This window comes from Limulus polyphemus, unplaced genomic scaffold (assembly GCF_000517525.1).
Source record: "Limulus polyphemus unplaced genomic scaffold, Limulus_polyphemus-2.1.2 Scaffold1134, whole genome shotgun sequence".
NCBI lineage: Eukaryota > Metazoa > Arthropoda > Merostomata > Xiphosura > Limulidae > Limulus > Limulus polyphemus.
Genome location: NW_013666744.1, coordinates 73,323 through 88,251, shown reverse-complemented (window position 1 = coordinate 88,251; position 14,929 = coordinate 73,323). Strand labels below are relative to the sequence as shown.

Below are 14,929 nucleotides of genomic sequence, written 5' to 3'. Positions count from 1 at the left end.
AACAGTAAGCTTGAGGGCTTATAATACTAAAATTCAGGATTCAATCCCTGCAGTGGAACAGTTCAGGTTGCCTGCTATAAAGCTTTTCATTAATAGCCAATATAATTACAAGCATTTCCTCATAAAAATAATTTATGATAAATATTCATAATTTGCTAATTAACACTTAACATTTAAAGAAAATTAATTTCCTGATGAATTATTTCTTGAATAATCATACTTAATATACTTTATGCTATATCAATATTTAGGAAGATTCACCAATGACCAGATTATAATAAAATAATGTTGTTCAAATATGATGAACATATTTTATTTAAAGTTTTAAAAAATAACATCATGAACAAAACTTGTAACATTACAGTGTAACCATATTCTAACATAACATCATTAAAATGGTAACCAGTAAATGTACACATGTATTCAACTTCATACCTTGATTATATTACTCGTTAATTTTTAAAGTTAAGACAACTTTCTGTGGCCATGAAGTCAAAGGCTAGGTAAAAGTAATAGTTTATTTAAATGAATAATAATTTAACATGCAACATCTTATATGCATTGAAGCCAATATTAATGAATAATTGACCAAAGTAACTATAAAATAATCATAGAAAGTAACAATGAAGGTATTCAGATCACTGAGTATATTTTACAATAAATAATTATTTTCAAAAAGTTTAAACTTAGTGAACAGTTAGGAACAGTGGTAGAAAAATCAAAGAACTCTTCACCACAAATGATGTTCAGATATCTAAAAATTCAGGAACTCGGTACTGTACAGAATGAAGGAAAACGTAAATCATAATCCTGATATTAGTAGCACATGCGTAATATTAAAGTCATAAAAGTCTTATATCTAATACCAGTCTACGACAGATGATAGGAGATACTGGACAGAGGTCAATCGTGTACAAGCGATTAGTGATATTCAAGGATAAAAATAGGAATGAGCTAACAATCTGAGGAGAAAAATCAAATACTGCTGGGTCAATTTCAGATTATTAATGATAAAGCTCTTCATTGTTGCTTGTTTATTCAAAATGAAATTTGATGGGGATTCAAATACAAGTTTTCAGAATGATTTCAGGATGTTATTCTTATGAAGAATTGAACATTTGTTATGTGTCCTTGCTGCATTAAGAATGCATATATATATATGATTCACCACCAACTAAAGACACAATCCAACAAAGTGTGAGATTTCATCCAGTTTTGACTTACTTCCTGGCACAATATGATGTTGCTTAATATTAAAACTGATGACATCAGTATAGTTAGGGGAGCTGAGGATGAGCAGTAATTAAAGATTTGTGAGTCTGGTGATTAATTTGGAACCTATAGAAGAAAATATCCATTTTCTAAAAATATTTATTTGGTAATGTTGACTGATACCCAGTACTATGAATGATTCAAGTCTATTTCCTATGTTATGTACCAACCTGTGCACCTGGTCGACCTGGAAGACCTCGAGGTCCTTGTAAACCTGGAAGTCCAGGAAGTCCTCTTTCTCCAGAAGGTCCAAGAGGACCCGGAGGTCCAGCTGGTCCCTAATTGTCAGACAAAAACAAAAAAAAAGAAACAAAAATTAATAACTAGAAACAAAATGGCTGAAGACATAATAAGCAGTTGCTCAGATTCATTACATGTTCTTTCTAAACCATTTCTGGCTTCTGTATTTCAGTTTCTCTTGTATTCTCTAAGAACAACTAATTCCTTCCTTCTAAATCATTTATTGCTATTTGACTTCTGTATCCCACCTTTTCTTAAGCTATTCATGAACAACTAATTCATATTCCTAGAGTTAGCTTACAAGCATGAGAAAAATAACAGACGTTTTAAAATTTCTTGTACTGACATTAATTACAGCCTTAAAACAACAATTAAATTTTGGAAAACATAACATCTTAACCCCTTTGGGGGGAAGGGGTATCAATTGATGACTTCAAGGCATTAACTGAGGTCAATTTTCTAAAAATAAACCACAACTTTTATTATCGTAAATGAAAATGCATGTACACATTGTGACCATTTCAGGTTATATTTTCAGTAGTAGCTTGTTAATGCTTTACTACTTATGTAATGGCTATGTTAAATAACAATTATAAAGTTATAATGAAATTAATTACTTAAAAAAATCAACAGAACTGCTGGACTAATACCAATGAAGTTAGATTATTAAACTTATTAAGGTTTGGAATGGAGGTAATGATGAAAGAACACAAAATACATTTGACTTCCTGTTTGTCTTACTTACTGATGGCCCTTCTGATCCAGCTTCACCTTTAGGTCCTGGAAATCCTGGAAGACCTGGTTCACCTGAAGGACCAGGAACTCCAGCTCTACCTGTGTCTCCTTGTGCTCCCTAAAACAGAAACAATTAGAATCAAAACAAGAGCCAATATTTTACCAAAGTCAAATTTAGATTTTAAGCTATAACTTCTATTTATATACGCATACATATGTGTGTGTGAGTGTGATTGAATGAGGGAAGCCATTTAAGTAAAAGATGACACAGCCTTGGAATCCTCATAGCTAGTAACAGTCATGTAACTAATAAATCATATAAAAGCCAACAAAACACAAATGTAAAGTAGATAAATAAGTTACATTCTTTATATTAACAGGCAATTATCAACAAGTGGAAATCCATAAAAGTATGATCAAAAGGTAAATGTTGAACAATAAATTAGCATTAATCCATGAACAATTTAAAATTACATGCTTTAGTTTCAATAAATATAATTTTATATACTTGTTACATCTCAAATGTATATGATATGAATAAATTCAAATATTCTTCATTATTTTGGCTACATGTTCCTGACAATCCAATACCAAATGGTTTGTTCTTTACCATATAAAAGCAGGAAATAAAAAGGAAAACATTCCATGTTTTTGGTAACATCTCACCAATAATTTGTTGCTGTGTTTCTAATATTCTCTTTGGGTTATCACATACCTTAATGCCCGATATGCCTGGTATTCCAGCAGGTCCTGGATTGCCTGGTTTTCCCTGTTGAAAGTGATGGATTACTATAAAAGTCATCTTTCTGAACCATTTTAAGTCTTGATAGCTTCTAATCAAAATGTCTTTTTACATCTAGTATTGAGCTAAAATTGTATGCATTTTTATGTTTTAACAGCTTAATGTTTAAATAAAAACCAACATATCACTTTAGATTTGAAAACCCAAGTACTCTAATATATTTTAGTTATATCTCATATTAACAAGTATTTATTGTAAGTATTACTATTTAAACCCTATGTAGTAACATGTAATTTATAAGAAAAGTAAAATCCTTACTTACTTCAAGTCCAGGGTTTCCAGGTCTGCCAGGAGCACCAGGAAAACCTGTGTCTCCCTAAACGAAAAATTTGAGTTAAAATATGTTTCTGAAAACTTATCTTTCACTAAAAGTTTAATAACAATAAACAACACGTGAAGCTAAATATAAGCAAATCATTATGCTATTAGTAATGTGTGTGTGTGGCAGAATGTTATTAGAAATAATTTCAAATACTTAATTCATAACAATATTAAGGTATAAATTTTGTATTGTATTCATTCATATTCTTTATAGCAGAAAAATATTGGCTATCTATTAATACCTGTTGACTGAAGTGTAGCGACAAGTTGTGCCTAAGACACGTTAAACAAAGTGTGGCATTTTGTAATAGGTGAGAATCCACAAACACAAAGGGCCAGTGGTAAAAGATGTTCACTTGTCTCAGTTAGCAGTACAGAACATAGTCAAGAAGGATCTCCATCTGGAAAAGTAACACATGATCATGTGTACATAAGTTGCTTTCATGACATGTCCATTGAACTATCACGTACCTCAAGCAACTAGAGAATGAAATGGGTATTCATCTGTTCCATATGAAGACATATAGTTAAACTTGCCATCACGGCACCTGTGGATTTCTGTGTTATCACATTATTGAAATTGGTGCTGGAATTTGTCATCACTAGAGGACTTATGGAGAGCAAACAGAGAGTATTGATGTGCTTTGAACACAACAGCCTTATGTCAGAACCTTTTGCAATAGAAAATATGCTGCAGGGGTATTTTCAAGATTCATAGTCATCATATAAAGCATCACCAGACGTGACAACATTGGCTGTAATGATGTGGCGAGATTACAAAAATCATCTTAATATAACACACTTAACTTCTGTATTATTATACATCTCTTTCTAGATAGTCCTGGTTCCTAAAGTTGATCCATACTTCTTTTTCTTTTCAATGTTGTTAAGTACAAAATATATACTCATCTTGGAAATTTTAAATCTCCAATGTAAGTTCATCTTCATGAAATGAGTGTATCAATATTTTGTACCAGAAACTAGGACCACCCAGAAAAGGGCTGTTACTTAAACCTTCACAAAAGCAATAGTCACATTACCTACAAAATGTATTTATGATACATTCTGTTTCCCCATGACTCTATGTCAGCTGTGATTGTCCTATGACTTGCTGATTTGCATATTCACAATCATTTTAATATAACATATTGAACTCTCTGTATGTGTTCAGGTAAGTGTAGTATTTTGAATAAAGTCAGAGCTCAAAAACATGTCCTTGTGAAACAGAACACATTAACTTAATCACTATTGTAAAGCTATATAACAAAATAGCTTTTACAAAGTAATGATTCTTTTTTCTCTCAAAACAGTACTGATTTCAGAAACTGAGATTATTAAATCTTAATTTGTATACTTGTAACATAAGTAAAAATCTACCTCACAGCAAAAGGTTCGTATAAACAGATATTCATTTGCACTATCAAAATTTCCAAAATATTTATGTGGGAGCATGATTTGGCATAAGATCTTTGAAGAAAAACTTTCAGTTGTTATATAACTCAATGAGCAAATAAAAAAACTAAAAATCGTTTGTTTACCTTCTTTCCTTCTTCTCCTCTTGGGCCTTTAGGTCCAGGAATTCCAGGACTTCCCTATAATTCAATAACTGTCTTTAATGTCTAAATAGTTGGTAAGATAGCTTACTACAAACATGGAGCTTATACTTTAACATTCCTAGCTCAAAGCTATGATTAAAAATTCTATATTAAAGTATGACTAAAATACATAGTAAAAAGCAAAAAATAATAAATAACCCTACCACAAATAATTACACAGATGCTAAAAACTTAGTACAGATATCTGTTTCTACAAAAACTTGCAAAATATTCAATTCTGAAAAAATCAGAGAATGAAGACTATCACATGAGTCTTTAACAAAAGAATAACCTTATAATAAGTCAGATATAGTTGTCTGTGTTTGCATAATGTAGATTCAAAACATTTATCCTGTTAAAAATACTTATGTTAGTATAATGTCAGTCTTGTGACACCAACCATAATAAGCTACTACAAAGAAGTCTGGAATACATAAAGAGGGTAAAACTTGTATAACTTATGAGAAATATGTAAAATTCAACAAAACTCACTGATATCCTACCAAAATAAAATATGCTTCTCAACATGAAACAGCAGCATCACGAACACAAAATTAAGAATGAACTTTTATCACTTTCTGTTGCACCATTGCAATTTCTAAGGCTATAGTCATTATAAATGACCTATGCTTAAAAGTTAATGGAATGTAGTACCTGATTAGATTTTTTTTAACCATACCAATTTCCATAAGAAAATAAAACATGTTTTACTCTGTTATCTTTAAATATTTTGTAATTTTTTAGTATACTGATTAAAAATGCTGAATCAAGAAATATTCATTTTATTATTTTTTATTTTTAGAACATATTTCTATATATATTTTCTAGAATAATAATTACTTTGAATTATTAGCAAGTGGTATGGATTTAGGACGAATCTAAATATACTAAACTGTCTGAACCTTTGAAAATATTGTTGGAATTATGGCCATAAAAATTATCAACATCAAGGGTTTGTTTGTTTTGTTTTATGGCATAGGTACTAAGGTTACCTGCTGCTGTCCATAAAACTACCGACCAGAGGGAAGGTAACCAATCAGCAGCAACCAATGAATAGTGGGATTGACTGTCATATTATAACATCCCCACAGCTGAAAGGGTACCATGTTTAATTCCAGAAACAGCAAGAGAACCCAACTGATTAATCAACACAATCTAATTATTATAAGTAAGAATGGCACATTACACTAGCCATATTCATCACTGGGTTAATTTTAAGTCCTGACCTGTATACATAGCTTGCTGTGATCTGAAGATAATGATAATATAAAAGTAACTTCAGATTATCTTTCTTTCACCTTAATCTTGAAAAGGTCAGCATTATTCTGCTGAGTTTTAGAGATTTCTACCTTTATGTATCTATGTATTGATTAACACTAATGATATTGTTTAAGATTATTGTGATCCCCAAGGTGTATAACTGCTTATCTTAGTGTGAAGTTAACTTCTGGTTACTTTGACAATAAGGAGAGGTGGGTTAGTAAAGAAACTTAAAAGGTACTGATGATTTTAGCTTATAAATCATTATTAGTTTCATTATATGTATTTTCTTAACCTTCTATTGACTTTGCTAAAACCTGTAGGAAAGTTGCATGGTTATTACTTGATTCAAGGTAAATATTCAAGAAACAGTAAAGACTGTATAATGCAAAGTAAAGTGCCTACTGTGTAACCTTCCTGTTCTTATCTCTTGGGTTGGTATTTGAATAATATAAGGTTGTGACCCTGAATGAATAAAATACTGAAAAACCGTTAACCTGTCCTTTATATGTTGGCATGGTTCTCAAATCTGGGGCTAGAGTCTGGTACTTTTTCACACTACTTTTGGTCACGAGTTGTAAAAATGTAGATGTTGTTTGAATAGTTCCCGAACTGTTACAATTAGAAAGCACAGCAGTTGTTTTATAGTAAGTTTGCTTTTTGCTTCTAAGATACCACCAGGAGAGCCAATACTGCCACTTTAGGTGAATTTGGACTGACTTTGTATTGGAGAAAGAACATTGACTGTAATTCAGAATTTACTAAGTGAATCTATATGAAATGCAGCAAGCTTTAAGTAAAATGTGCAAGAATACTGTCCACAAAAATCAAATGTTTGTACTGAAGATGTATTTGTAAATTGCTGATATCAGTCTGACTCAGACTCTGAAAACTCAGAGTGCAATGTAGTGTTCATGTGAAGAATAATATACTTTAGTCCACTGTACAGTTTATGTCAGGTTCTGTATGGGCCGAATTCTTTACAGTAGGTTTCTGCAACTTGTTGGCGAAAATTTCAACTATAAACAAACAGCAACACAAACCGCTTGTTTTAAAAATAATATAATAAAACAAATAAAATGTATATACAAATATCTGTTACACTGTTGGTTACCACAGTTGTATCCACTGCTTTAAACAATTTTATCTTTTTCATCAAAGTCCACACAGGCTGGTTCAGTTACTTTAGAACACAATTGACAAAATGAATTATTCTTCTCTACTATATCACTACAATACAATCTGTGATAACTTCACTTTAAATATCATCCCTAAACAATCTTTATTGTTAAACTCATGATCACGCAGTCTAGAACTAGAACTAAAAAATGATTTTTCGAGTTGTATTTTACCCCCAATAGAGGTCTAGAACATTCCATGCAATACTAGATATTCTGATGCAATAACACTCAATTAAACAAAAGAGAAACTCAGAAAGTCCTAGCAATATGATGCAATAATGTCATTATTGTAAACAATCGCTAATTCATAATAACTGAACCACACAACATATGATTCGCAAACAAACAATAAAATATCGCATCTAAAAATAATTAAATATGACACCCACGCTACATAAACTACCTAAATCATAAAGCTCACATTAAACTTAAGTCTTTTATATCTAACAGTTTCAATATTGCATTTTCATAACATCTAGGACCTCCAAAAACAGTTTTTTTCAGTATCCCTGTATACTTTGTATGGTATATACTCTACTCTATCATGAACTGTCAGTAAATCATCAATATAAGGTAAAATGAACAGTTCATATCTCTGACATATACATAATATCATATTGAATGGCATTCAATAAAAGACTGTGGCGCACACACTTTGACCCTCATCCATGCACACAGGGTTAATATTGAATAGATTTCTATATCTTTATAGTGTATTTATGTTGTGTTTTTATATTAGTAATGTTTTTGTAAGTACTGAATAATGTCTTTTCTGTCACGACTGTTCATGCAAAGTGTCGTTTTGTTGCTAAAATGTTTTTAATTTAACGTTAAAAGTAAATCTTAATACTTTGTCATATCTTAAGAGTACGTTTGTTGGATTTGGTAGTAAATAATTAACTAGATTATAACATCAGACAAAATATATGAATACTCTACAATCTTATTTACGTAAAACATTTGTTACTTATTCATATGTCTGCATGCATAATTCTATCTGGCTTATTGGAATTCTGGTACACTTTGGAAAATTAGGGAATAGCACAATATTATTTTAGTGAATCTTCATGAAAATGTTCAACAAATAACCTTTGAATCTTATTTTTGTAATGTAAGCAGAATAAAAATAATGAAACCTTTCAGGAATCTTACCTGAGGACCCTTTTCTCCAGGTAAACCAGACAATCCTGTATTTCCTTGTTCACCCTAAGAATGTGATGACATTTTTTTATTAAAGCTTTCAAGCATAGCTAATTACAGATAATGGACAGTGCAATAAAGTATTATTATATTATACTCAATATAAATACAAGATGTCAAAAAGTATTAAGAAATAAAACAGAAGTATTCTATGTTAATGATGATGATAATGGTTTAAAGGTAAGGGTGCAAGCCCACTAAAGTGATTAAAGAATTAAGTACATATTCAATAACACCCATTCTTCAGGTCTTAGCACTTACCTATGTAACAGATGTAATTTCCTAAAATGCTGAAAACTACAAGGAATCACTTCAAAACATATTCCATAATGCCTTCAATGAACAATACCTTTCTTAGCTTTGTGCCTAGCTGTTACTTTAATTTTTAATACCATTGTCAACTAATTTAACAGAAAGATTAAGTTGTAATAAGCTACAAACCTTTTGCCCCACATTACCAGTGTCACCTTTCCTTCCAGGAGCACCTGGCACACCCTGTAACAGAACATACACAACTAAATTTCAATTTTACAACAGCTAATTAAATCAGACTAGAATAGAACACTATGTGATAAATAAAATAAAAGATCTATCTCTAAAATACTTCTATATGATATGAAAAATGTTTTGAATTAGACAGCTACTAATAACATTAACTCACAAGGTGACTCGCATTCAATTATTAGAAATAACATTAACACTTATTTTATGTTAAAGTATATTTACAAATTGAAGATATAAGATTACATATAATTTTAATAATATGTTCATGAACCATCAAGAATTATGAACTGCAATCAATTGTACATATAAAAATACCTCTTAGTTATAAAACAAGATACTACATATGCTTATGACATACAGTCAGCTTTAAATCAGAAAGAAACAACTTTGTCTTTTTTTAGTACAGATATCATAAACAGAAAAATATAAAGCAGCCTGCCTCATTAGTAAAAAATTATCAGAAAAAGATAATATTTATTAACAAAATATTAAAAAATTGGTAATGGCATATCTCAGACATGTATAAAAATATCTTACATGCATAAGGTTTATATTTAGATATACTTTAAACATTGATATTATATTTTTGAAATAAACATGTACCTGCTAAACGTTTGATTAGTTTAAAACTGCCTTTTTTTTTACCATGCCACTGTTATAAAAGATCATTTTTATCAACTACTTACCACTGGACCAGGGAAGCCTTGTGGTCCAGGAGATCCTGGTGGACCTCTGTCTCCTTGGTTTCCAGGAGCTCCATGTTGACCTTCAGGTCCAGGTTGTCCAGTAGGACCCTGAAAGATACACAGCCTTCAATTAACAATTAATGACACAATTTTAAAAATTCTTGTAAGGAAATCTTCTTTATATACATAATAATAATGTAATTTTTTACACTTAAGTATTATCTTGACACATTTTTATTCTAAATTAATCTTAATATTGTTCCTACTTTTACTAATTTATTTGATTGGATGAGCAAAATAGTTCTTGAATAGCCACTTAAAATAAATAAGCTTCACACAAAATTAATATATATATATTTATGTATGTATATATAAACAGTGTTTCCCCACCCCTATGTGGCTCCTATTTGTGCAAGTCACCTCCAAAACCGAGAGCACATCTTACATCCCACATTATAGCCTGTGCTCTGGTGATCTTTTTAATATATGCAGTCTTTTTTTTTGTAGTTGTTAAGGTTTGTTTAGATGATTAAGATATTTTTTCATGTTTGGTCTTGCTGTTTTTAACACAGTCCTTCCTTTTGATGTTAATATTTACTTAACTATTGTAATAACATTTTCACACACACACACACACACACATATATATATATATATAGACTTACAAGAAATTTTCAAGCATAGTTGCTTCCCTACAGTGATAACAGTCAATTCCAATATGTCACTAGCAATTTCTTTCACACAAATACTTTTTTACTCACTACAGTAAGTCTTCTTTCCTACCTACTACATACCCATGCAAATCACATAAGTATGCATTTTACAGAGGTTGAGTACTTTATATTAAAATAATTTTGGAGCCTCACCATGTTGTTACAGTTCAAGTCACCATATCTAGTCATACTTTTAAACCTATACATCTTGACAATAGCCCTGCAGCAGAGTTTACATTACAAAAGGTTCTGTCATAAGACGTTCATGTCCAAAGCACACAACTCCTTCCTACATGTTTTCCACAGTGCATCTACTGTATGAGGATGATGATTTTCCAGCATCCATTTCAACAGTTCTATCACACAGAAATCCATAAGAGCTGCATCCAGTGATTTGACCAGTATTTTTTGTGTGATATATCATAAATACCCATTTCATTCTCCAGCTCCTCAAGGTATATGATGTTTGAACAGGAGTTATGACTGGAAGCCTTATCTTAGTGAGCCCATACTTTACTAGCTTTATTTTCAGATGAATAGCCTTCTTGGTTATGCTACACACTGTTATTTGAAACACATGGAGGGCTTTTTTTCATTGACTTTGTGTTTGTGGATCCTCACCTTTTACAAAACACTGCATTCTGCTTACCAAACGATGATAAGATTTGTTTCAAGTCTTTTTGAGTGGTTCTGGTGCCCAATATTGATCTATATGCCTTTGTTTTCCAATACTATAAGTACAATAAATATCCTCATCTTGGAAAGTCTAAATCCCTGATCTGAACACATTTTAGTGATGAAAGTGTATTAATAATTTGCATCAGAAAAGGCTGTTACATACCCTTTCCAAAAGTGACAAATTTTAGTGACATCACATTACCTCTGAAAAGCTAAAAAATGTCAAAATGTAGTTCTATTACATCTGTTCTACCACTGATTTGCACATTGTAATTCATTTTAATATACCATATTCAACCATATTTATTAAAAAAACGGTACATTTCTTACCATAGCGATACCTTTAAAAAAGAAAGGTTTAGTTTCAGTCATATTAAAATCTTAATAAGAATCTTTGTAATTTATGTATGGTTGTTCTGGTGAATAAGTACAGCATATTAAGGAATGCAGTTATTCAAGTAGCAGTAAAATGCCTCACTATTTCAACACAAAGTCTATTATGCAACCATATTAAAAACAAGGCTAATTAAGAACTGTATTTTTAAACCTTTATCTGTGTCAAAATATTAGAAAAATGTTCACTTCAATGGTTTCTCTTAAGAAATTCTAGATCTCTACATAATATTTTTGATGTGGTTATTAGTTTTAAAAAATGTCTGAAACAGACATTTTACAGGGAAAATTCTACGTTTTTCAACCAATTATTTTCTAATAAAATAATACGTAATTTAAGGTAAAATTGAAAAGTACCACATCAAACAAAGTTATCAACTGTTATTGATATTAGTATAAAGGATGATTATTATTTATGATAAACATGTTAGTAAGATGCCATGTGGTGCTATTCATGGTTTAAAAATCCCATACAAAAGTTTATTCACTTGAATATTTATAGGTTTAATTTGCTGTTTATGGAATTATATACACTATTTCTGTTTCTTTAAAATTCAGCTGCTGACTAATGATGAAGTACACTACAAACTGATAAAAATTGTAAAGGTTATAAAAATATAAACATTGATAATAAAGATGATCTTCTAATGCATACATTGGTAAAAGGTTTATCATGAAATTTCTTGAATTTCAAGTAAAATTTATAATATAAATTATCATGGTATGTTCTTTAGCTTGTACATTTTTCTGTAATTTGAATTTATTTTTATTTTATCATAAATATTTAGTGGTATAATTAATTTTGCATTTGTTTCAGAATTATTGTTGTCCAAAACAATTTTATAAATTCCACTAAGTTAAGTTAGTTTTGGTATGGACTAATGCAATAAAAAAAAAAATATTGTGTGTATTCAGGTACACTGATTTCCAACAGTTAGAAGTAACCTTGATACGGCATGTTCCAGAAATATCTTCCAGAGTGTCAGTTTAATGGGGGCCAAGATTCTTCACAGTATCTGTGAATTGTTGTGAATAAATTTCAACAATAAATGGAGAATACAAAATCCATTTGTTTTAGAATAATAATGATATATATATATTTAAAACAAGTCAAACGTGTGTACAAAAATGTCTTACACTATTGCTTATCACAGTTGAATCTACAGATTTAAATAATTCTCTTTCTTTTTTTTTTTGTCCAAAGTCCACACAGGCTGGTTCAACTACTTTAGAACACAATTGACAAGACAACTTATTTCTTCTTTCTTATGTTATCACAATACAATCATTGATAAATTCACTTATGTTACCCAGTGGGTTACTACAGTTGTATCCAGAGATTTAAATACTTCTCTTTTACGTCAAAAGTTCACACAGGCTGGTTCAATTATTTTAGAACCCAATTGACAAAACAAATTATTCTTCTCTATTCCTGTTATCACAATACAATCAGTGATATATTCACTTATGTTACCCCATGGGTTACCACAGTTGTATCCAGAGCTTTAAATAATTGTCTCCTTTTCGTCAAAGTCCACATAGGCAAGTTCAATTACTTTAGAACATCCTTTGACAAGACAAGTTATTCTTCTCTATCTCTGTTGTTACAATACAAACTGTGAGACTCACTTTAGAAATTGCCCGTTATGGCTAAACTGACAATCATACATTCTAACTTCACCTTTATTTTCATTTTCACTAACAATTGTTTTTTTTTAATTTTTATCTGCATTTATTTATAATACACAACAGAAAAATCTAGAAATATCTAGCCCTCTAGTAAAAACAATATTAAACATAACAAGAAATACTTAGAAGCTTCGAGTAAGATGATGCCAACAATATTACAAAAGCCTAGTACAACAATTAAACTGCATACACAATGTACAACTAATACACAGTTATGTAACAAAACTTGTCATAACTATCACTTTTAAAATAATTAACTTTTAATACTCCTGCTGTGAAAACTAAATAATCATTAAATATTAACTCTAAAAAATAACTTTTAAACCCAACAACCTTGTATATCCAACACAGAGAATAAAATCAACATGGATAAAAATGAAAAAAAAACCAAAGAAACATTAGTGAATAAATCAACAGAATCTTTATCCACGTATACAGTGCAAATTTGAACTCAACTGAGGTCTTCTGCTTGTAATAGATGGCTTCTATATTTGTAGTTAAACTTCAATGAACAGCAGGGCAGAAGAGAAACTTGAAAACAAAACCATCCACACAAGACAGATGTACAATTACAGATAATGAAGATACCACACTGTTAAATCAGACCAAAGTCCTACTATAGTATCTGAAAATTCCTTGATTAGCTATGTCAATAATCATTCCAGTATAAATATTCAAGTGACATAAACATCTAACTCATACTGACTTGTATATGTCTCCATACCACTACTCAAAATGAATATGACCCCATTCCAGGACAACATGACAAAGAAGCAGGGCCAGACAAACATAACTCCTACAGAACATTCCTTGTGGTATGCAACCTTTGTCTAAGTTAGAAAAATAAAGAAGCTTACAAGCTTTGTAAATGCAATTTATAGAGATGTCACTAACTACACACACAATACCTGCATGAAATTTTTTGTAAAAAATTCTAGAATATACCTGAATAAACATATATTCTCTATTTGTTGGAAGGATGAAATGTGAAAGTTTTCCTGCCATCAAAAATGCATCATCAATAATAAAGTTAGAGAAGGCAAAAATTAAGATGTCTTTTACATTGATAAAATATGAAGTATTAATTTTTGAATTGTGCTAATATCTGTTTGAAATGCTTCAATAAATGATGATCAATCATACACAGAAGTATCATACTGCAAGGACCAGAGCTCCAGAAACTTTAAAAATATTGTTTGATTTTTAGAATCAGATATTTTTTTTAAATTCATTCTAACAAAAATTATTACTAATATTTATATTATTATCTATATACTTGACTTCCATTCAAGTATATACATTTTACGTTTGTAGTAACTGATGTATTATCAAATGAAATATGAACTTATATAATATAGAGAAAATGTGACACCTCTAGTTACACATCTTGAATTAGTATCTGTAGGTTTAGTTGTACAAAATATAACTATACTTGCACCCAACATAACAACCATTAGGAAAAGGTTAAAGGTTTTGAATATAAGAAAGCACGTGAATTTTAAGCCTATCTGTCATGATTCATGCACTGGTGATTTTTTGTTTTGATACAAGTCTCATAGGCAAGTTACAGTAGAAAATGCCATCATGTTATGGGCTTCTATGATTCGTGTATGCAAGTATAAAAGTTTCACAATGCAATCCAACTTGTCTTTGTGAATCT

General features: G+C 30.4%; 1 protein-coding gene across 1 annotated transcript in view; it reads right to left on the bottom strand.

Annotated features, from left to right (window-relative positions):
* LOC106462287 (collagen alpha-1(I) chain-like) overlaps positions 1-14,929 on the bottom strand; it is a 98,753-nt gene that overhangs the window by 14,605 nt on the left and 69,219 nt on the right. The window contains exons 32-39 of the mRNA XM_013922188.2: positions 9,797-9,904; positions 9,048-9,101; positions 8,559-8,612; positions 4,909-4,962; positions 3,312-3,365; positions 2,963-3,016; positions 2,258-2,365; positions 1,443-1,550 (exon numbers count right to left, since the gene is read on the bottom strand). Coding sequence (XP_013777642.1) covers positions 1,443-1,550; positions 2,258-2,365; positions 2,963-3,016; positions 3,312-3,365; positions 4,909-4,962; positions 8,559-8,612; positions 9,048-9,101; positions 9,797-9,904 — 594 coding nt within the window. The remainder of the gene's footprint in view (positions 1-1,442; positions 1,551-2,257; positions 2,366-2,962; positions 3,017-3,311; positions 3,366-4,908; positions 4,963-8,558; positions 8,613-9,047; positions 9,102-9,796; positions 9,905-14,929) is intronic.